This window comes from Mercenaria mercenaria, chromosome 14, assembly GCF_021730395.1.
Source record: "Mercenaria mercenaria strain notata chromosome 14, MADL_Memer_1, whole genome shotgun sequence".
Taxonomy (NCBI): domain Eukaryota; kingdom Metazoa; phylum Mollusca; class Bivalvia; order Venerida; family Veneridae; genus Mercenaria; species Mercenaria mercenaria.
Window position 1 is genome coordinate 71,699,014 of NC_069374.1, and position 24,433 is coordinate 71,723,446.

Sequence of the window (24,433 nt, forward strand, 5' to 3'; positions counted from 1 at the left end):
GACTGACAGGTACCTTCCTGCCTCTGAAGATATTTTACATGTATTTAAAATAATAAGGTAATATCATTCATTTAGTCATTTTAATTGTTTCTACCAAAGGATTTGTCATGTCAGATCTGATGCTGATTTTTAGCTCACCTGTCACAAAGTGACAAGGTGAGCTTTTGTGATCGCGCGGTGTCCGTCGTCCGTCCGTCAGTCTGTGCGTCCGTCCGTCCGTCCGTAAACTTTTGCTTGTGACCACTCTAGAGGTCACATTTTTCATGGGATCTTTATGAAAATTGGTCAGAATATTCATCTTGATGATATCTAGGTCAAGTTCGAAACTGGGTCACGTGCGGTCAAAAACTAGGTCAGTAGGTCTAAAAATAGAAAAACCTTGTGACCACTCTAGAGGTCACATTTTTCATGGGATCTTCATGAAAGTTAATCAGAATGTTCATCTTGATGATATCTAGGTCAAGTTTGAAACTGGGTCACTTGCGGTCAAAAACTAGGTCAGTAGGTCTAAAAATAGAAAAACCTTGTGACCACTCTAGAGGTCACATTTTTCATGGGATCTTCATGAAAGTTGGTCAGAATGTTCATCTTGATGATATCTAGATCAAGTTCGAAACTGGGTCACGTGCCTTCAAAAACTAGGTCAGTAGGTCTAAAAATAGAAAAACCTTGTGACCTCTCTAGAGGCCATATATTTCACAAGATCTTCATGAAAATTGGTCAGAACGTTCACCTTGATGATATCTAGGTCAAGTTCGACACTCGGTCACGTGCCATCAAAAACTAGGTCAGTAGGTCAAATAATAGAAAAACCTTGTGACCTCTCTAAAGGCCATATTTTTCATGGGATCTGTATGAAAGTTGGTCTGAATGTTCATCTTGATGATATCTAGGTCAAGTTCGAAACTGGGTCACGTGCTATCAAAAACTAGGTCAGTAGGTCTAAAAATAGAAAAACCTTGTGACCTCTCTAGAGGCCATATATTTCATGACATCTTCATGAAAATTGGTCAGAACGTTCACCTTGATGATATCTAGGTCAAGTTCGAAAGTGGGTCACGTGCCATCAAAAACTAAGTCAGTAGGTCAAATAATAGAAAAACCTTGTGAGCTCTCTAGAGGCCATATTTTTCATGGGATCTGTATGAAAGCTAATCTGAATGTTCATCTTGATGATATCTAGGTCAAGTTCGAAAGTGGGTCACGTGCCATCAAAAACTAGGTCAGTAGGTCAAATAATAGAAAAACCTTGTGACCTCTCTAGAGGCCATACTTGTGAATGGATCTCCATAAAAATTGGTCAGAATGTTCACCTTGATGATATCTAGGTCAAGTTTGAAACTGGGTCACGTGCCATAAAAAACTAGGTCAGTAGGTCAAATAATAAAAAACCTTGTGACATCTCTAGAGGCCATACTTTTCATTGGATCTGTATGAAAGTTGGTCTGAATGTTCATCTTGATGATATCTAGGTCAAGTTTGAAACTGAGTCAACTGTGTTCAAAAACTAGGTCAGTAGGTCTAAAATTATTAAAATCTTTTGACCTCTCTAGAGGCCATATTTTTCAATGGATCTTCATGAAAATTGATCTGAATGTTCACCTTGATGATATCTAGGTCAGTTTCGAAACTGGGTCATGTGCGGTCAAAAACTAGGCCAGTAGGTATAAAAATAGAAAAACCTTGTGACCTCTCTAGAGGCCATATTTTTCATGAGATCTTCATGAAAATTAGTGAGAATGTTCACCTTGATGATATCTAGGTAAAGTTCAAAACAGGGTCACGTACCTTCGAAAACTAGGTCAATAGGTCAAATAATAGAAAAACCTAGAGACCATATTTTTCAATGGATCTTCATGAAAATTGGTCAGAATTTTTATCTTGATAATATCTAGGTCAAGTTCAAAACTGGGTCACATGAGCTGAAAAACTAGGTCACTATATCAAATAATAGAAAAAACGACGTCATACTCAAAACTGGGTCATGTGGGAAGAGGTGAGCGATTCAGGACCATCATGGTCCTCTTGTTATACCTATTCACACATTCTTTGTTAGATAGACATTTATGTATACAGTATACTATATTCTGACTGTTGTTGTAGCATAATTTGTTTGCTATTTTCCAGTTACGATGTTGTGATCACAGCAGGGGCTTCAGAGGTCCTAGAAAAGTTCAGCAAGTTGGATGCACGTGTTCTCTTCTCCGCTGAGGGTTTCTGTTGGCCGGATTCTTCCCTTGCTGTAAGACTGCTTTATGTTTAACCTGTAGCCTCCTAAATTTCTGAAATGGACTAGTCTATCATTCAATTTGGGCAGTACTATTTATAAATTCAAAGGGGTGTTTACTGAAAATTTACTGACTGAATAGCAAACAGTTCAGACCATGATCAGTCTGCACAGAATCTGCATATTGTACCAGTGATAAAGATCAGATACAAGTTTTTACATCTGTTTATATTTGTTTTAAATAAGACTTCCTTAATCCGAAGAGTGGTGGCGCGGACACATGTTTGCAATTTTAAATGTTTACTTATTCTTTGTGGCAAGTAGGAACACCACTTAAACACCACCTCGTGACTTGTCATATTTGTATTATGTTCAGCAACAAAGCAAATATTGTAATTAGTATTTATTACTGATGACAGGTTTTGGTTACTTAGGAAAAATCATCATACCAAAAAAGAAATAATTATTTGATGGCTAATCTTTTAATCCAGCAAATACATTTTACTGCAGTGCTGTTTTGCACTGACTAAGGATCAAGTCAACTGTCCTTGGATTTCTGATTCCTTCTTGCATAATTTACATGAGATCAGTGTCGTTATGTATTTAATTTAAAACACACACACATGACTCTTGCATAAACCTTCTCTCCAAAATATAGATATATTAATAGGGTTATTATAACAGTAGCTCGATCTGGGATGCTGTATTCGGCTCGAGTGGATTTTTGCCAGACCGAATCTCGTGAGTGCGCAAGCGCCGATTGTGATCCAACTTTGCAAAATCCACGACACGAGAGCCGAACACAAAATCCCAAATCTAGCCACTGTTATAATATCTGTTCAAAAAGTTATCCTTTAGTCATGCTTGTTTTAAATAGGCTATCTGTAAAAGGAGAAAATTGCAGTTCCTATCAGTTTTAGTATAAAAAAGATTTTTTCTTTCCCTAGCAAAAAACATTTGTTGAATTTTGATTAAATAAAGTATTGTACTAAAGGAAACATATAGTCAATATCGACAGCTGAATTGAGTCTGAATATATCTTTTTCTTAACCAGAAATGTGCTGTTCTTGGCATAAGAATTGCTTTGATTTTAACAAAATTTTGATAACAGAATTGTTGTCATGCTCTTCTTTTCCCAAGAAGGATGGTAAAAACCGTTGATGATTTAATGTTACAATTTCATTTTAAGTTCAGTAATTTACTGCAATGAAGTTCAATCTTTGTTTAAAAATTATCTAGGTGCAAATTCATGTAACTTTAACAACAAGCAGGTATTTAACCTTTAGCCCGCTAAATATCTATAATGGACTGGTCCATCATTCAATTTGCATGGGCAGTACCAATTATTATTTGAAGGGGTGTTCGCTGAAAATTTACTGATTGAATAGCGAACAGTGCAGACCATGATCAGACTGCACGGATGTGCAGGCTGATCTTGGTCTGCACTGGTCGCAGAGGTAGTTCACTTGCAGCCAGTATGCTAAAGGTTAATTGTATCTCCATATTTTTTTTTACAGAACACATATCCTGGTGTAAAACTTCATGAAAAAAGATTTCTTTGTTCTGGAGGTAAGTGGAAGAGACTGCCAGTCTTAGATACTTTTCCTGTCACCATCTTATTCTACTAGATCTGCTGTAACTTTGACCTGTTCCTTTTTCTGAACAAAAATAATTGTGTCAATTTCAACATCTTGGACTCCTGGTTTATTGTTTTCATTTATCCCAATGAAATTTAGCTGTAACTGGTTGAGAAAATTTGTAGAATTGATCACTCTTGCTGTGCCTATTCAACTTCCTGGGGAAAAGCAGTCTTTGGGTCTAATTTTAAAGTAGAAATGATCATCACCTAAGTAGGGTTTGAATCTGTGTGTTGTCAGTTCAGCAACCCATATCTTGTCCACTACTTTATCACCGGCTTGCTGGATCACACAAGACTGTAGACTTAGTGGGACATGTCATCAGCTATGCAAGGCAGTATCTTTATTTTTGGTTAACATAAATATGGATTTCAATCTATGTAATCATACAGGTCTGAAATATTGAGCTGTTGTTAAATGTTGATAACTTTTGCAGGCTATATCTGTTGTGCAAAACATGTTTCAGATTATTTCCCTTGTTAACTTTGCAGGTTTCGTTGATTATGTACAAGGTGTGTATGAGATTATTTCCCATGTGAACTTTGCAGGTTTTGTTCATTATGCACAGGGTGTGTATGAGATTATTTCCCATGTAAACTTTGCAGGTTTTATTGATTATGCAGGAGATGTGTTTGAGATTATTTCCCATGTAAACTTTGCAGGTTTTGTTCATTATGCACAGGGTGTGTATGAGATTATTTCCCATGTAAACTTTGAAGGTTTCGTTCATTATGCACAGGGTGTGTATGAGATTATTTCCCTTGTTAACTTTGAAGGTTTCGTTGATTATGCACAGGGTGTGTATGAGATTATTTCCTATGTAAACTTTGCAGGTTTCGTTCATTATGCACAGGGTGTGTATGAGATTATTTCCCACGTAAACTTTGCAGGTTTCGTTCATTATGCACAGGGTGTGTATGAGATTATTTCCCATGTCAACTTTGCAGGTTTCGTTCATTATGCACAGGGTGTGTATGAGATTATTTCCCATGTAAACTTTGCAGGTTTCTTTCATTATGCACAGGGTGTGTATGAGATTATTTCCCATGTAAACTTTGCAGGTTTCGTTGATTATGCACAATGAGATTATTTACCTTCTTAACTTTGCAGGATTTATTGGCTATGCACGAGATGTGTATGAGATTATTTCCCATAATGCAGTGGCAGATTCTGATGATGACCAGCTGTATTACACAAAAATATTTCTGGATGAATCACTTAGGGTAAAAATTATTGATATATTTTATCGTGATGAATGATCACTGTAGTGATGAATGATCAGGTAATGTTCGGTGTGCATGAAGATCACTTGTTATTATTAAGGTTGAAGATTTCGTTCAAAATCAAAATGACAAACAAAAAAGTAGAGGTATATATTAAAAGATTTATTATGACAATAATTCAATCTGGAATTTTGTATTTGGCTCTGGTGGATTTTGACGGGTCAGATCACACTTGGTACTAATGCGCACCTCGATTTATCCGACTTGCCAAAATTCTCTTGAGCCGAATACAGCTTCCCATGTCAAGCAAATGTTATACATGTAATAACCCTATTGTATTTATTGTCAACTCATTTTCTTTCTTTCAGGAAAAATGGAATATTAAACTTGACAAGAGGTCTGAAATATTCATGAATCTACATGGAGCTCTTAGTGAGTATATAATATTATGTATAAAGCACTGCACCACTGATTCAAGTCCCTAATCATTTGTCTAAGTTGATTATATTTTAAGACTTAGTCTGCAGGCAGCAAGTGATTCTGCCTTTGCAACCAGTGCAGACCAAGATTAACCTGCACATCCATGCCATTAAAGTTTAAAGTAGAAAAATCTTTAAACAACTTCTTCCCATGAACCGATAGATGGATTTCTTTAAAATTGGTATTTAGAATCATTATTAGGTCCGCCCTCATATTTGTTCAAATGAGGGCATTTTACCTGTTTTATGTTTTTATATGCTTGACACATATTCATGATTCAGTGAGTGAGTGAGTTGGGTTTTACGGCGAATTGACACAAAATGGTCATATATGGCCGAGGATTCATGATTCAGTGTGTCATACATATATTCAAGGTCAAATAGACAAGGTCAGATGAGTGAAATAGGACTACTTTGGTCCTCTTGTTCGCATATTGGAAGTCTACCTCGGTACTCTGAGAGGTCTACCTCGGTACTCTGGGAGGTCTACCTTGGTACTCTTGGTCATTTTGGATGAAAGTGATTGTTAACAGAGGAGATTACATTTGTTGTTTTTTTTTTCAGGTGACATCATGCTTAAGTTCAAAGGTCAGCACAGTTTTCTCTACAATGTAAAAACAGGGACAGTACCTATTGTTATACATGGAAATGGCCCAATAAAGGTTAGTAACATGAAGTGATCGGTAGAATCGGTATATCAAAACACGGTTTAAATAAGACAAAATTTAATGTTATGTTCAGAAGGTTTGAAGGTAAGGATACAGGGTTTTTTCTTGCTGTTTTGGGAACATAGCATATACCCTCAAAATTGGGAAATTTGATGCGTAAATGTTCTGCATTGGGAAATATTTCATCCCATAGGATATAGTAAGGATGTATTTAATCACTTTCTCATACACTTGTTTGACATGTACAACCTCTTTAACATACTGTCATCACAAAATTGTCCATAATTTGGTTAATGTTTGTGCAATTTTGATGAAGTCTTTTTCAGAATGTAGTTTGGGAATTTTTGAACTCATTTTGGGAAAAATGCATACTTTTTGGCATTGGGAATATAGACCAATAACAGCTGTTAACAGCTGTAGAGAAAAACCTGGGATAGTCTCATTGTTGGCATTAGAATAAGGCCTGAAGATATTAACTAGCCAAATGATACAAAGAAAGTTTTTACTGAGATGAAAGGTTCTTTTCCCACCTATTTCAGTTCAGGATGTACCTGCTGTTAATAAACCCCTGCATCTGATATCTTGAGATTTTTAATTGAAAAGTTGCCAGGCTTTCTACTGTTTGCTCAGCATAGTGTATACCAGTTCTAATTGAGCCGTGCCATGAGAAAACCAACATAGTGGCTTTGCGACCAGCATGGATCCAGACCAGCCTGTGCATCAGCGCAGTCTGGTCAGGATATATGCTTTTCGCTAACAGTTTCTCTAATTGCGATAGGCTTTGAAAGCGAACAGTAGTGTAGGGTAACCAGAAACTATGAGTATACCATAGGTTAAACAGACACAGTGATAATAACATAGATTAACCAGACACAGTGACAGTACATTTAGTTAACCAGACACATTGACCATATGATAGGGTAACCAGACACAGAGACAGTAGTGTAATTTAAGTAGACACAGTAGAGGTACGATAGGCCAACCAGACAAAGTGACAGTGTGATAGGTCAACCAGACAAAGTGACAGTGTAGTAAGTCAACCAGACAAAGTGACAGCATGGTAGGTCAACCAGACAAAGTCACAATACAGTAGGTCAGCCAGACACAGTTACCGTGTGTTAGGTTAAATAAACAAAGTGACAGTACAGTAGGTCAACCAGACAAAGTGACAGCATGGTAGGCCAACCAGACACAGTGACAATACAGTAAGTTAGCCAGACACAGTTACCATGTGTTAGGTTAAATAAACACAGTGACAGTACGGTAGGTCAACCAGACAAAGTGACAGCGTGGTAGGCTAACCAGACACAGTGACAATGCAGTAGGTTAGCCAGACACAATTACCATGTGTTAGGTTAAATAAACACAGTGACAGTATGGTAGGCCAACCAGACACAGTGACAATACAGTAGGTCAGCCAGACACAGTGACAGTACAGTAGGTCAGCCAGACACAGTGACACAGTAGGTTAGCCAGACACAGTTACCATGTGTTAGGTTAAATAAACACAGTGACAGTATGGTAGGCCAGCCAGACACAGTGACAATACAGTAGGTCAGCTAGACACAGTGACAATACAGTAGGTCAGCCAGACACTGACAATACAGTAGGTTAGCCAGACACATTTACCATGTGTTAGGTTAAATAAACACAGTGACAGTATGGTAGGCCAACCAGACACAGTGACAATACAGTAGGTTAGCCAGACACAGTTACCATGTGTTAGGTTAAATAAACACAGTGACAGTATGGTAGGCGAACCAGACACAGTGACAATACAGTAGGTCAGCCAGACACAGTGACAGTACAGTAGGTCAGCCAGACACAGTGACAATACAGTAGGTCAGCCAGACACAGTGACAATACAGTAGGTCAGCCAGACACAGTGACAATACAGTAGGTCAGCCAGACACAGCGGCAGTACTGTAGGATAACCTGGCACTGTAACAGTATAGAAATCAACCAGACACAGTTACAATACAGTAGGTTAGCCAGAAAATAAAATTAAAAAATGAAAGAAAAATCATTGTATTTTTTCCTTTGATTCACTAAATAAAAATGATGTTTGTTCACTTACAGCCTGAGTTTAACAGATTGGCCAATTATTTGGCAGATAGTTGGACAACAAGTTCTGGATGTTCGGCTTGTGAGGAAGATACTATAAGTCTTGAGGGGCTGCAGGTTTGTACATATATGGACAAAACGTTTTAGGGGTGACAAGTTTGGGAGATGATAACTAAAGAATCTATGAATTTCATTTACATGTAGGAAGGGAGATGTTGAAAATAACTTACAATAGGGTACTTTTGGGTAAAACCTAAATCTTACGTATATTGTAAAGATAATTTGAATGTTTGTTTATTAGCTCACCTGAGCACAAAGTGCTCAAGGTGAGCTTTTGTGATCGCCCTGTGTCTGTTGTCGTCTATCGTCCGTCGTCAACAATTTGACTGTTAACACTCTAGAGGTCAAAATTTTGGCCCAATCTTAATGAAACTTGGCCAGAATGTTACCCTCAATAAAATCTTGGATGAGTTCGATATTTGGTCATCTGGGGTCAAAAACTAGGTCACCGGGTCAAATCAAAGGAAAAGCTTGTTAACACTCTAGAGGTCACAATTTTGACCCAATATTAATGAAACTTAGAATGTTACCCTGAATAAAATCTTGGATGAGTTTGATATTGGGTTATCTGGCGTCAAAAACTAGGTCACCAGGTCATATCAAAGGAAAAGCTTGTTAACACTGTAGAGGCCACATTTATGGTTGTATCTTCATGAAACTTGGTCAGGATGTTAATCATGATGATCTCAAAGTCCAGTTTTGAATCTGGGTCATGTAGGGTCAAACAAAAACTAGGTCACCAGGTCAAATCAAAGGAAAAGCTAGTTAACTCTCTAGAGGCCACATTTATAACCGTATCTTAATGAAATTTGGTCAGAATGTTAATCTTAATGATCTATAGGTCAAGTTCAGATCTGGGTCAGGTGGAGTCAAAAACTAGGTCACCAGATCAAATCAAATGAAAAGCTTGTTAACACTCTAGAGGCCACAATTATGACTTATCTTCATGAAACTTAGTCAGAATGTTAATCTTGATGATCTTTAGGTCAAGTTCGAATCTGGGTCATGTGGGGTCAAAATCTAGGTCACCAGGTCAAATCAAAGAAAAAGTTAGTTAACACTTTAGAGGCCACATTTATAACCATATCTTAATGAAACTATCTTGATGATCTTTAGGTCAATAGGTCAGGTGAGCGATACAGGTCCGTCATGGCCATCTTGTTTTTTTGTTTGCTTTGTGTGATCTAAATGATAAAATGATGTTTGTTGATTTCGTATATATATATATTTGTCAGGGCTTTTCTTGGCTTGACTTTGAATTGCTTGCTTCTCACAGCTACGAGGTGGGGACTTCACAATGCTGTGTAGAATTATTTCATGTGGGGAATTTGTCCATTTGGCTCGCCGTAGGTAGGTAATCCTACCCAGATGCTGAAATAATTTCCGGAGCAGCACCTGGAGTCTTCCTTTACCAATGAAAGTCAGAAGAGTGTGATTTATTATAAATTCTAAAATTTTGTCAGCATGCTTCGAAATCCAACAATAATAAAACATACTGCATGGTTTCAGGATGTAGATTATCCAACAATATTGATGGGCATATTTGTGGAACACCCGACTCCATTCTTGAGAGAAGCATTGCAGAAAGTGGCTGGCCTCGATTATCCTAAACAGAAAATTGATCTCTTAGTCCATAACAAAGTAAGTTAAACTTGCAGTAATCCCATTCAAAATGTAGTCAGTTAGCCTTTTGCTACACACATTTTATTCTTTCCTTTTGAAAATAAAATTGTGTGGCAATGATATATTTGTGGGAAAAGCAGATGATGTTGTAATGTCGTATAATTTTAAAAGTACCACTATAAATGAATAGTCTGTCTAACGCATCTGAAGTTATACTGATTCTTTAAGTTCTTGACCTTGCCCTCTGTCTTTTGAAAGGGACAGTTGATGAAGACAGGTAAAGATAATGTAGTCTTAATTTTTATTTTAGTCAACAAGGGCTTAGGTTAATGATTTTACTTACCGTGGGATTAAAGATACTAAAAAGCTACATACCTCCATTTGTTTAAAGTATTTGTACAGGCTTTTAGCTTCCTTGTATTTCAAAATTCCCCCAGTTGTGTTTGTACTCCAGTAGATCGCACATGACTGAAAGTTAGCCCATAACTTGAATTTATCTAATTATTTAAAACTGTTAAAACTCCTAACTGTATTTTATTATTACAGGTAAAGAACCACCAGAAAGATGTTGAACCTTTCGTGTCACAGTACGGCAAGTTATACAAATCTGTTAACACAATAAATGCTGCAGATAGTGTGAGCGAGAAAGCTGCAAGGAACTGGGCCGTGTAAGTTGTCACAATTGTGTTACTTATTTCTGGGTTTAGGTGAAAAGAGCCTATCAGTAAGATAGTTGACTCAAATTTTTATCATTTACAGTCAAACTTTGTTTGCTGAAACTTAAATAATTCAAACACCAACCTTTGCTCTAACTCATCATTACATTCCGGCAAAACCTCTATACAGTGCATTTTTTTGGTGGACTGGACAAATTTTGCTGGTCCGGTTTAGACTGTGGAGACTAGATAAAATTCCACACTCACTGGGAATTGAAAAACCTTACCACCAAGATGTGAGGGTGTAGGGTCACCGGGTGTCTTCTTCCTTAATTAAAGATGATAACATTCTGTATGACCATAGCTTCTAAATCCAATGAAATAAGAACTATAATTCTAATATAGAATCATACCTTCTTACTATTAATGCTGATTTACACACAAAATATTAAGGTATTTCACATCTATGTTTGTAGGGAGGAATGTATCAAGAAGGACTGTCAGTATTTTTTCAATGTTGATGGAGAGGTACATCTTGATAATGATCAGACTTTAAAACTGCTCATTCAGCAAAACAGGTGAGACAACTTTATAACTGATTAAATAATGAAAAAGGGGTCTCCATGGCCGAGTGATTAAGGTTGCTGACTTCAAATTACTCGCACCTCACCAGTGTGGGTTCAAGCCTCTCTTTGGGCATTGAATTCTTCCTGTGAGGAAGCCATCTAGCTGGCTTACGAAAGGCCAGTGGTTCTCCAGTGGTGCCCACCCTTGATGAAATAATGCACCAAGGGACACCTTGGGTCTTCCTCCACCACCAAAGCTGGAAAGTTGCCATATGACCTATAATTGTGTCGGTGCGACGTTTTACCCAACAAAAACAAAAATAACTAATGAAAATGATAACCTATTGTTTTCTGCCCATTTTATTTAGGTTTTAAACTTGTCTTCACTTCATACTAATTAGATCAAGCTTCAGTGTCAGATTTCAGAGTTGTGTAAGTTAAAACTATACAACAGTGGATCAGTTAACGAGCATAGAGCTGTTTAGGTGCACGGATAGCTCAGTGGTTTGCACACTGGCCTTCCAATCCTGAGGTCAGGGGTTCGATCCCTGGCAGCTACTCGGGAATTTTCAGAAACGCTTTACAGTGTTTCCCACCTAACTAGAGGTGTACTGGTCAGGAACCCAGGCAATCCTTGCGTGTACCAGTGCTATACACTGGGCACGTTAAAGAACCAGGCTGTCTATTCGCAACGAGCTAAGCTAAGTTAGCCGGACAAGCCTGTATCTGATTTCTGATCTCCCTGTGGTGGGGGCTTTGTCTCACTCTGTCCCTCTAGTCAGATCGCTCTGTGTCTGTACTAGTAGAGGATGAATTATGCCCCCTGTGTGGCTGCATTTGAACTATGTAAAGCGCCTTTGAATGTGAAATTGATCATGAAAAGGGCGCTATATAAATCTGGTATAATAATAATAATAATAATTAAAACAATGTGTATGAAAAAGAAAAAAAAATGTAAATATGATAATTATATTATATGAATTGTGATTTTGTAATAAAGATCTTCATGTGTACTTAAAACACACTCGTATAATTCATACCCAAATAGAATTTATTCGACTTGATCCATTTCTTAAATGAAGAATGATGTTAAACATAGCTAGTACAAAAGAAAGTCTGTTAAGGAATACTACAGCATCTGTGGTTATATTGTAGGTCAGTTTTAGCACCAGTGATGACCAGACGAGGCAAGGCATGGTCAAACTTCTGGGGAGCACTTAGTGCTACAGGTTTCTATGCTCGTTCAGAAGACTACATGGATATTGTACACGGAGATAAAATGTAAGTTTTGAGACAAATCTGAAAAGATTTGAATAAGAAATAAATTTATGTCAGTTGCAAACATCTGTTTTGTCTGTAACTAAATGGTTTGAAGCTTTCATAGCTTTGCAGAGCTGATCAATAGGGAAATGCAAGACTGTCAATGAAGAGGTTGCTGTTTCATGGCGAAGGTGACTGTTCTCTGTCGGTTTACACAGTATACGACAGCAGAAAAGTCATTTTCCTCTATCTCTCGATTTATTTACTAAATCCAGGAACAGAATCACTTAACTCAACTCAAATACCAACAGTGTTTTTATTATGGTTGTTACATGGGTTATTTATTGTGTAAAAAATTACTTTGGGGGAAATGGTTGGGGGAGTCTTTTTTCTAGCAAATATAGACTGTATATCCAACTTCAAATTTAACAATTATGACACTTTCCTAGTACTTTGTTTTTACTTATAACCTTAATGAACTTAAAACATTATTTTTTAAAAAGATATGAGGGGGGCGTTTTTTTAGTGGGAGGACATGAATAAGGAAATATATGGTGAAAGAAAAACCCATGACATAAATGTTATTTTTTGTTATTGTAGAGGACTGTGGAATGTTCCATACATGACAGGGGCGTATCTTGTACAGGGTCATGTTTTACCTTCGATGAGGAATGGTTATGACTCCAGTAGCCTTGATGCAGATATGGCCTTGTGTAAAACACTGAGAGAAAAGGTAACCAGGCCACAAAGTTCTAAAACTGAGTTTTGAAACCAGTCTAAAATTCTACCAATTTCATTGGTCAATTTCAAGATTGTGCTCAAAAACAGCCAATCAGATGCATGAAGTTTTGGACTGGTCTCCAGATTTTGTTTTCTTAGGCCCCTGCTGCTGTAGTTGTCAACAGTCAATTCAAAACTTGACAAAATTTTGCTGTAGCCTTGTTCACAATGAATTAGTATGGCAGAAGGTTTCCAGAGATTCTGGTTGTAGTGGAGGCAATACTCGTGCAAACTTTAAAGTATATTGGCGTTTGATAGAAATGAAGCATAAATACATTCTAAGATTTTTGATGACTAACTTTAAAGTCTAAATTTCAGTCTTAAAAACTTACAAATATGGTCTTGAAGTGCCATTTATCACTCAGTGTTTTGTTTTATTTGCCACTATTTGAATTTTTGTGACAATTTTAAAAGTATTCTTGCATTTCTTCAGATTTTTGTTCTATAATTAAAGATGAATACGTGTACTTGTTTCGTCTCCCCACATGTGAGGGAGATATATTGATTTTGTCTATCAGACAGTCAGTCTGTCCACCCTGTCTGTGTGTCATAAGTTTGTCTAGATTGCTGTTAAAGCTACTGGTAGGATTTCAGGATTTTAGCCAAACTTTGCAGAAATGCTCAGTGCCAAGGCTAATTTCATATTTCCACTTAATTTTTAGCTCACATGTCACAAAGTGACAAGGTGAGCTTTTGTGATCGCGTGTCGTCCGTCCGTCCATGCGTGTGTAAACTTTTGCTTGTGACCACTCTAGAGGACACATTTTTCATGGGATCTTTATGAAAGTTGGTCAGAATGTTCAGCTTGATGATATCTGGGTCAAGTTTGAAACTGGGTCATGTGCGGTCCAAAACTAGGTCAGTAGGTCTAAAAATAGAAAAACCTTGTGACCTCTCTAGATCTATACTTTTCAATGGATCTTCATGAAAGTTAGTCAGAATGTTCACCTTGATGATATCTAGGTCAAGTTCGAAATTGGGTCACGTGCCTTCAAAAACTAGGTCAGTAGGTCAAATAATAAAAAAACCTTGTGACCTCTCTAAAGGCCATACTTGTGAATGGATCTTCATGAAAATAGGTCAGAATGTTCACCTTGATGATATCTAGATCAAGTTTGAAACTGGGTCACGTGCCTTCAATAACTAGGTCAGTAGGTCTAAAAATAGAAAAACCTTGTGACCTCTCTAGAGGCCATACTTGTGAATGGATCTTCATGAAAATAGGTCAGAATGTTCACCTTGATGATATCTAGGTCAAGTTCGAAATTGGGTCACGTGCCTTCAAAAACTAGGTCAGTAGGTCAAATAATAAAAAAACCTTGTGACCTCTCTAGAGGCCATATTTTTCATGGGATCTGTATGGAAGTTGGTCTGAATGTTCATCTTGATAATATCTAGGTCAATTTTGAAACTGGGTCAACTGCGATCAAAAACTAGGTCAGCAGGTCTAAAAATAGAAAAACCTTGTGACCTCTCTAGAGGCCATACTTTTGAATGGATCTTCATGAAAGTAGGTCAGAATATTCACCTTGGTGATATCTAGGTCAAGTTCGAAACTGGGTTATGTGCTGTCAATAACTAGGTCAGTAGGTCAAATAATAAAAAAAACTTGTGACCTCTCTAGAGGCCATATTTTTCATGGGATCTGTATGGAAGTTGGTCTGAATGTTCATCTTGATGATATCTAGGTCAAATTTGAAACTGGGTCAACTGCGATCAAAAACTAGGTCAGTAGGTCTAAAAATAGAAAAACCTTGTGACCTCTCTAGAGGCCATACTTTTGAATGGATCTTCATGAAAATAGGTCAGAATGTTCACCTTGATGATATCTAGGTCAAGTTCGAAACTTGGTCACGTGCCATCAATAACTAGGTCAGTAGGTCAAATAATAAAAAACATTGTGACCCTCTAGAGGCCATATTTTTCAATTGATCTTCATAAAAATTGGTCAGAATTTTATCTTGATGATATCTAGGTGAGATTCAAAACTGGGTCACATGAGCTCAAAAACTAGGTCAGTATTTCAAATAATAGAAAAAACAAAGTCATACTCAGTTCAAAACTGGGTCATGTGGGGACAGGTGAGCGATTCAGGACCATCATGGTCCTCCTGTTTAGCAAAGTTATGGCCCCTTCAAGTTCAGTGTTTAAAAAGTTTTTTCCAGACTTTTTTCATACAGCTGACTTGATTTGAGTGAAGCTTTCTGGGATGATAAGTACCATGCCAGTTTCACATGAATTCTCCTGTATTTTACAAATTTTAAAGCTAAATGAAAATAAGCATAAAAAGTCTTGCAAATCTTTATTTAGAAGCAGAGGTGCATATATTATAATCAGTTATGACACATAACCATTGATCATGATACATGTTGTAGTTACTTGAATCATGGAATGTATCTTTCAAATTTATGAAAATTATAACTGTTAATTACCAAAGGTCCTTTTGTTACTTGATTTGTTGCAGAAAAATGAGCTCAACAAAACACAAAATTGAAATTAACTCCTTACATGGCATAATGGCATGCTCCAATAAATTCAAGAGGTGACTCTAAAACTTTAGGCTGCCTTAACATAAACCACTCCAAGCTATAGAATTACATGTCTTAAATGGACCCATGGAAACACTAATTGTGAAAAGATTGATAAAAATATTGGCAAATGCAGAATGAAAATCTGTTGTCAGATATTTTAACCCTTTCCCTGCTAAATTTTTGTGCCCCCCCATGAGTGGTGGGGGCATATAGATTTGGTCTTGTCCGTCCGTCTGTCCGTCCGTCCGTCCGAAGTTCGTGATGCGCCTAGCTCAAAAAGTATTTGATATAAATTGATGAAACCTTGCATGAGTCTTTATCATGATATGAACTTGCGCACCTCCTATTTTTCGTCTGGCTCCGCCCCCTATTTTCAGAGTTATGGCCCCTGAAATAGTCAAAAATGCACATTTTTAGCTCACATGTCACAAAGTGACAGTGTGAGCTTTTGTGATCGCGCAGCGTCCGTCGTCCGTCGTCCGTGCGTCTGTGCGTCCGTGCGTAAACTTTTGCTTGTGACCACTCTAGAGGTCACATTTTTCATGGGATCTTTATGAAAATTGGTCAGAATGTTCATCTTGATGATATCTAGGTCAAGTTCGAAACTGGGTCAACTGCGGTCAAAAACTAGGTCAGTAGGTCTAAAAATAGAAAAACCTTGTGACCTCTCTAGAGGCCATATTTTTCAGAAGATCTTCATGAAAATTGGTCTGAATGTTCACCTTGATGATATCTAGGTCAAGTTCGAAACTGGGTCACGTGCCGTCAAAAACTAGGTCAGTAGGTCAAATAATAGAAAAACCTTGTGACCTCTCTAGAGGCCATATTTTTCATTGGATCTGTATGAAAGTTGGTCTGAATGTTCATCTTGATGATATCTAGGTCAAGTTCGAAACTGGGTCAGCTGCGGTTAAAAACTAGGTCATTAGGTCTAAAAATAGAAAAACCTTGTGACCTCTCTAGAGGCCATACTTTTGAATGGATCTTCATGAAAATTGGTCTGAATGTTCACCTTGATGATATCTAGGTCAAGTTCTAAACTGGGTCACGTGCCATCAGAAACTAGGTCAGTAGGTCAAATAATTAAAAAAACCTTGTGACCTCTCTAGAGGCCATATTTTTCATGGGATCTGTATGAAGGTTAGTCTGAATGTTCATCTTGATGATATCTAGGTCAAGTTCGAAACTGGGTCAACTGTGGTTAAAAACTAGGTCAGTAGGTCTAAAAATAGAAAAACCTTGTGACCTCTCTAGATGCCATATTTTTCACAAGATCTTCATGAAAATTGGTCTGAATGTTCACCTTGATGATATCTAGGTCAAGTTCGAAACTGGGTCACGTGCCATCAGAAACTAGGTCAGTAGGTCAAATAATAGAAAAACCTTGTGACCTCTCTAGAGGCCATATTTTTCATGGGATCTGTATGAAAATTGGTCTGAATGTTCATCTTGATGATATCTAGGTCAAGTTCGAAACTTGATTAGCTGCGATCAAAAACTAGGTCATTAGGTCGAAAAATAGAAAAACCTTGTGACCTCTCTGGAGGCTATACTTTTGAATGGATCTTCATGAAAATTGGTCAGAATGTTCATCTTGATGATATCTAGGTCAGGTTTGAAACTGGGTCACGTGCCATCAATAACTAGGTCAGTAGGTCAAATAATGAAAAAACCTTGTGACCTCTCTAGAGGCCATATTTTTCATGGGATATATATGAAAGTTGGTCTGAATGTTCATCTTGATGATATCTAGGTCAGGTTCAAAACTGGGTCACATGAGGTCAAAAACTGGGTCACTATGTCAAATAATAGAAAAAAATGACGTCATACTCAGTTCAAAACTGGGTCATGTTGGGACAGGTGAGCGATTTAGGACCATCATGGTCCTCTTGTTATCTTGTGACACGCCTAGCTCAAAAAGTATTTGATATAGATTCATGAAACCTTGCATGAGTCTTAATCATGATATGAACTTGCTCACCTCCTATTTTTCATCTGGCTCCGCCCCCATTTTCAGAGTTATGGCCCCTGAAATAGTCAAAAATGCATATTTTCACCTTGTGACATGCCTAGCTCAAAAAGTGTTTGATATAGATTCATGAAATCTTGCATGAGTCTTAATCATGATATGAACTTGGGCACCTCCTATTTTTCGTCTGGCTCCGCCCCCTATTTTCAGAGTTATGGCCCCTGAAATAGTCAAAAATGCACATTTTCACCTTGTGACATGCCTAGCTCAAAAAGTATTTGATATAGATTCATGAAACCTTGCATGAGTCTTAATCATGATATGAACTTGTGCACCTCCTATTTTTTATCTGACTCCGCCCCCTATTTTCAGAGTTATGACCCCTGAAATAGTCAAAAATGCACATTTTCACCTTGTGACATGCCTAGCTCAAAAAGTATTTGATATAAATTCATGAAACCTTGCATGAGTCTTAATCATGATATGAATTTGTGCACCTCCTATTTTTCATTGGGTCCGCCCCTATTGTTAGAGTTATGGCCCCTGAAATAGTCAAAAATGTACATTTTCACTTTGTGATGCACCTAGCTCAAAACGTATTTAATATAAATGGTTGAAAACTTACATAAGTCTTAATCATGATATAAACTTGCACACCTCTAATTTTTTGGCTGGCTCCACCCCCTATTTTTAAAGTTATGGCCCCTGAAATAGCAAAAAAAATGCACTTTTTCACCTAATTATGTGCCTAGCTCAAAAATTATTTGATGTAAATTCAGAAAACCTTGCTGGAGTCTTTATCGGGATGTGACCTTGCACACTTGGCATTCTTCTTAAGAATCTTAGCTCTTATTACAGAGTTATGGCCTTTGAAATAGCCAAAATAGTGGATTATTTGTTTGTGATGCACATAGCTCAAAAAGTATATGGCCTAGAATAATGAATCCTTTTCATAAAATGTTTGTTGAGGCTATACCCTCAAACTGAGACTACAAACATTTGAATTATTGCCCCTTATTTGTGACAAATGTACCAGTGGGGGGCACACCCTGTGTCCTACAGACACATTCTAGTTATAATAAAGTTGTCCATCTTTCAATTTAGACAGTACCATTAACTGTTAAAAGGGGTGCTTACCAAAAAGATACTGACTGAATGATGAACAGTGCAGATTTTGATGAGACTGCATGGATGTACTGGCTGATCATGATCTACACTGGTCGCAAAGGCATAATCAATCATGATCAGTATGGTAAGGTTTAATACCAGGTCCTATAGTTTACTTTGAATTTTTCAGGGACATTTTATGTTTGTCACAAACAGAAAGGAGTTTGGATATCTAATCAACTGTGATGAAGCACAGACAGGACGCCTAAATATTGAATTGTGGGAAATTTTCAATAATCCATATGACTGGGAGAAACGATACATTCATCCAAACTATTCTCACAGTTTAGAGGAGACGTCCGTTATAGAACAGGTAAAGAGGTGGATTTTTATGCAGGAAAAAATAATGATTTAGCTCAAATTGATACAGAACTGGTAAATACATAAATTCTTCTATGCTTTAAAGATTATATTTTATCAAAGATGCTAGTTTTGAAATTGGCACTTAATTGTAAGAACAGTTACATGGTACAGAATGAAGGAATGCTGGTTTCTTTATCTGACGACTATTACATAATGAAAAGTGATATTAAACCCATATCAAATAAACAAATGATCTGACCAAAGAACTTTTGCCAGGAATGTCTGAAGGTTTCTATCTATGATTATATCTAATGTCAGTCACATAGATGTCTGTCGATACTATTTGGCTAAACCAACTTCATAATATATCCCCAATACAATAGTCATTCTTTATGATGCAGCATTATGTTTCCCAATACAATAGTCATTCTTTATGATGCAGCATTATGTTCCCCAATACAATAGTCATTCTTTATGATGCAGCATTATGTTCCCCAATACAATAGTCATTTTTTATGATGCAGCATTATGTTCCCCAATACAACAGTCATTCTTCATGATGCAGCATTATGTTCCCCAATACAACAGTCATTCTTCATGATGCAGCATTATGTTCCCCAATACAACAGTCATTCTTTATGATGCAGCATTATGTTTCCCAATACAATAGTCATTCTTTATGATGCAACATTATGTTCCCCAATACAATAGTCATTCTTTATGATGCAACATTATGTTTCACATGTCTTGAATTATAATGTATGATTTTCCCGAAAGTAAAACATACAATATTCATGTTGTAGCCGTGTCCCGATGTGTTCTGGTTCCCGATGATGACGGAGGAGTTCTGTGATGAGATGGTTGCAGAGATGGAATACTTTGATGGATGGTCAGGTGGCAAAAGCGAGGTTTGTAGCTTTTTCTTCCATGTTATGCTTAAGCCTTACCCTGCTAAATTTCTATAATGAACTTTTCAAACTTTTAATTTGATCAGAACCATTAACTGATAAAAGGGGTGCATATCAAAAAGATACTGACTGAATAGCAAATAGTGCAGCTCTTGTTTAGACTGCACAGATGTAATATTATGTAAAAGTTTAGTAACAGTTGATGAAAATTGAATGTACTTGTATATGACATCTAGGCATTTTTATGCCCCCGGCATCTACTGATGCGGGAGGCATATAGTGATCGTCCTGTCCATCCGTCCGTCCGTATGAGGTTAACCAAATGGGACCGTTTCGTCTAGCATCAATAGCCCTTACTAGAATGACTTGATACTAATGCAGATGTAACCTGTGACCATTCCTCATCTTCAGACATCACCTGACCTCAGTTTGACCTTGACCTTGACCTCAATTTGGACTTAGGTTGCTTTATATGGGCCATCTCTTGACTAACCAAATGGGACCGTTTCGTCTAGCATCAATACCGCTTACAAGAATGAATTGATACTAATACAGATGTATTCTGTGACCATTCCTCATCTTCAAACATCACCTGACCTCAGTTTGACCTTGACCTCATTTTGGACTTCGGTTGCTTTATATGGGCCATCTCTTGGTTAACCAAATGGAACCGTTTCGTCTAGCATAAATACCACTTACAAGAATGAATTGATACTACTACAGATGTAACCTGTGACCATTCCTCATCTTCAAACATCACCTGACCTCAGTTTGACCTTGACCTTGACCTCATTGTGGACTTAGGTTGCTTTATATGGGCCATCTCTTGGTTAACCAAATGGGACCGTTTCGTCTAGCATTAATACCACTTACAAGAATGAATTGATACTAATACAGATGTAACCTGTGACCATTCCTCATCTTCAGACATCACCTGACCTCAGTTTGACCTTGACCTCGTTTTGGACTTAGGTTGCTTTGTATCGACAAGGATGCCACCAGGGGCATCAAGCGTTTATTGAACGCAGCTCCTTGTTTAACTTACTGTGATGGACCTTTTTAATCTGTTAATGAAAAAATTCTTGGCAATATTAGTTTCATGCACTGTTCAGGCATTCTTCAGCAGTTAAAACATGGCTATAGAGAGAATGCCAAACTTGCGTATAAATACAGAATAGAACAGAAATTTCTGACTGTCATAAAGGGGCAAACTTTATTTCAGGGACTAATCCACATATTTCAGGCAGAAAATAATTTCTATCAAAAATCCATAAAAAGTGAGTACTCTGAAAGTGACTAGTGTTACAAACTTATTGACTTAGGATTTTTGCAAGATTTTCTTATTACTAACCAAAACTAGTGTGCAGAAGGTGGTAAACTGTTGCAGTACTATGAAATAATGTGGAAAATTACCATTCCTCTTGCATTTTTAGCTCATCAGATTTTTAGCTCACCTGAGCCAAAGGCTCATGGTGAGCTTTGTGACCGCTCAATGTCAGTCATCATTTGTGCGTCGTCAGTTTGTGTCTGTCAACATTTTCTAAAAAAATCTTCTTCTTGAAAACCACTGGGCAGAATTACTCCGAACTTCACAGGAATGATCCTTGGGTGGTCCCCTTTTAAAGTTGTTCAAAGAATTTAATTCCATGCAGAACTCTGGTTGCCATGGCAACCGAAAGGAAAAACTTTAAAAATCTTCTTGTCTAAAATCGCAAGGCACAGAGCCATGATATTTTGCATGTCACATCATCTTATGGTCCTCTATCAAGATTGTTCAAATTTTGCCCCTTGGTTGAAAAGAGGCCCCGCCCCGGGGGTCACAAGTTTTACATAGACTTATATAGTAAAAAACTTTAAAAATCTTCTTGTCTAAAACCACATGACCTAGGCCTTTGATATTTTGTTTGTAGCATTGCCTTGTGGACCTCTAACAAATTTGTTCCAATAATGCTCCTGGGGTGAAAAGAGGCCCTGCCCCGGAAGGTCTTCTGTTTTACATAGACTTATATAGGAAAAAAAAAATTCTTGCCTGAAACTGCAAGGCCTAGGCTTTTGATATTAAGTATTTTGCCTTTACTAGTGTTTCTCTACTAAAATTGTTCAAATTACATCCCAAGGGTGAAAAGAGGCCCTGCCCAGGGGAACCAAATATAAATAAACTTGTATAGGAAAAAAATTAAAGATCTTCTTGTCCGAAAATTCAAGGCCTAGGCATTTGATATTTGGTGTGTAACATTGCCTGGTGAGTTTGCCATTTGAAACATGTGGCTCATATTACGCAGGTGAGCGATTCAGGGTCATTATGACCCTCTTTTTTGAAAAAAATTATGAGTTATTGTCATCACTTGATCGGCGTCGGCGATGACAGGTTAAGTTTTATTTTTACGTCAGCTTTTCTTCTAAACTAACAAAGCTATTACTTTCAAACTTGCAACACTTGTTCACCATCATTAGCTGACTCTGTATAGCAAGAAACATAACTCCATCCTGCTTTTTGCAAGAATTATGGCCCCTTTTGGACTTAGAAAATATCAGATTTCTCGGTTAAGTTTTGAGTTTAGATCGGCTTTTCTCCTTTAGGGTCAAAGCAGTTGCTTTAAAACTTGGAGCATTTAGTCACCTTTAAAAGCCGACACTGCACATTAAGTACTGTAAGTCTGCATTGCTTTTTGCAAGAATTGTGGCCCCTTTTGGACTTAGATAATCATGGGTACTTCAATATTCTATAATACAGAGACAAAAAAATCAGAGGAGCGTTTGCACCTGCAAGGTAGGGTTCTTGTTAGTATATCTGTATTTTATTTCCACCCACTTTAACATTTATCAGTGTCATATATAATTCAGTGCCTAACTTGGTGGAAATGAACATGTTGAAAAATTTCACCCGACCTGTGGACACTTAGTTTTAAGGATTGAAAAACCATGAAACCTAATCATCAATATTTAGTACCGTCATTGTCAGTATTTAGGTAACTGTTGACATATGCCAACCAGGCATTAGAAAATTTAAAAAGATTAATACTTATTTTAGCTAGACAGTTTTAAAATTTTTCATTTTCTCTGTTTATTTGATTTACCGTTAATCATAACCTCTCTATAGTTTCCAGTTTATCTGCATTTTAGCAGTTGATGGATTTATTCTGTTATTTACCTTTTATATATATATTGATTTATAAATATATAAGATTGTATTCTGTAGGATGCAAGGTTAGCGGGTGGTTACGAGAATGTACCTACTGATGATGTGCACATGACTCAGGTTGGACTGCAGAACCAGTGGCTCGAGTTTCTACGAGCTTATGTTGCTCCCTTAGCAACGAAAGTTTATCCCGGATATTATAGCAATGTATGATTTGTGTGTAATGTAAACAATGCATGCTTGTATGATAGCCATTCCAGCCTTGCCTGCTATTTAGTTTAACCCTTTCGCTGCCTACAAGACGGATATACCCGTCCCACTTCTATGTCAACCTATTTACCCGTCTTTGGATTTCCCAACATTTATCCTATAAACAATGCAAATGACGTCACATGAATTTATCCCAATGCAACCAGTCATATTAAATGAATGTTTTCCATCTGTGCTTGCTGTTGTATTTTTAGAATACTGTACATAGGAAAGCCCATAATGACATAAGTGACTGGTAAATTTCCACATTTCAAAATGATAGACGGTGATTCAACTGCAGGGTAAAGTAAACAAAACAACTGCAATATTCCCTCTAAACATTAAAGATTCAATAAGGAAATTAGGTACTTCATATTGCTTTGTTTTCTAAATATAAATTTACAAACCAAGCGTATTCTTCAAAAATTTATAGCTTTTTAAGGTGATTCTTTCCCATCTAGCCCCTTCACTTTCTACATGTATGACGGGTATACCGGTCTCACATTTACGACAGCACATTTCAAAGTAAAACAAGATATTTTTTTTAATAAATCTGTTCACCTGTAGGTATTTATTATTATTCTTGCTAACAACTATTGGTTTTTGTATACTTTCTGTGAAAATTAAGCCGCTAAACTATTCTGTCAAAACTAAGGTGATTTTCAGGAAAGTGCCTTGGCAAATACAGTGTACATAAAATTATCAGGTCCTCGGCAGCGAAAGGGTTAACATTTATGTGTACTCTAATATTATACATAACTGTGGTATATGTCAGATTCTTCCTGCATTGTGAATGATGATTGAATGGCTTAACCCTTATATTCTAGGAGAGATGCAGCATTTGTTTTAATTGGCCAGTGATCAGCAAATTTGAAACTTAAAATATGTAAAATGCCTTGGGGAATTTGTGACATTTTCTTCAGT

The 24,433-nt window shown here is 37.1% G+C and overlaps 1 protein-coding gene across 5 annotated transcripts in view; it reads left to right on the forward strand.

The window, feature by feature from the left end:
* LOC123527641 (procollagen-lysine,2-oxoglutarate 5-dioxygenase 2-like) overlaps positions 1–24,433 on the forward strand; it is a 49,616-nt gene that overhangs the window by 8,277 nt on the left and 16,906 nt on the right. For 4 of the 5 annotated variants that reach the window (XR_008367179.1, XR_008367180.1, XM_053523869.1 and 1 more), the window contains exons 4-17: positions 2,128–2,242; positions 3,745–3,796; positions 4,975–5,087; positions 5,456–5,519; positions 6,131–6,228; positions 8,314–8,415; positions 9,868–9,999; positions 10,528–10,649; positions 11,114–11,215; positions 12,359–12,484; positions 13,064–13,196; positions 19,041–19,223; positions 20,017–20,121; positions 23,321–23,467. Coding sequence is in view for 3 of the 5 variants with exons in the window: in XM_053523869.1 (XP_053379844.1) it covers positions 2,128–2,242; positions 3,745–3,796; positions 4,975–5,087; positions 5,456–5,519; positions 6,131–6,228; positions 8,314–8,415; positions 9,868–9,999; positions 10,528–10,649; positions 11,114–11,215; positions 12,359–12,484; positions 13,064–13,196; positions 19,041–19,223; positions 20,017–20,121; positions 23,321–23,467 (1,594 nt within the window). In the remaining 2 variants the exon portion in view is untranslated. The remainder of the gene's footprint in view (positions 1–2,127; positions 2,243–3,744; positions 3,797–4,974; positions 5,088–5,455; positions 5,520–6,130; positions 6,229–8,313; positions 8,416–9,867; positions 10,000–10,527; positions 10,650–11,113; positions 11,216–12,358; positions 12,485–13,063; positions 13,197–19,040; positions 19,224–20,016; positions 20,122–23,320; positions 23,468–24,433) is intronic. The other variant, XM_045307242.2, reaches the window with a different exon arrangement.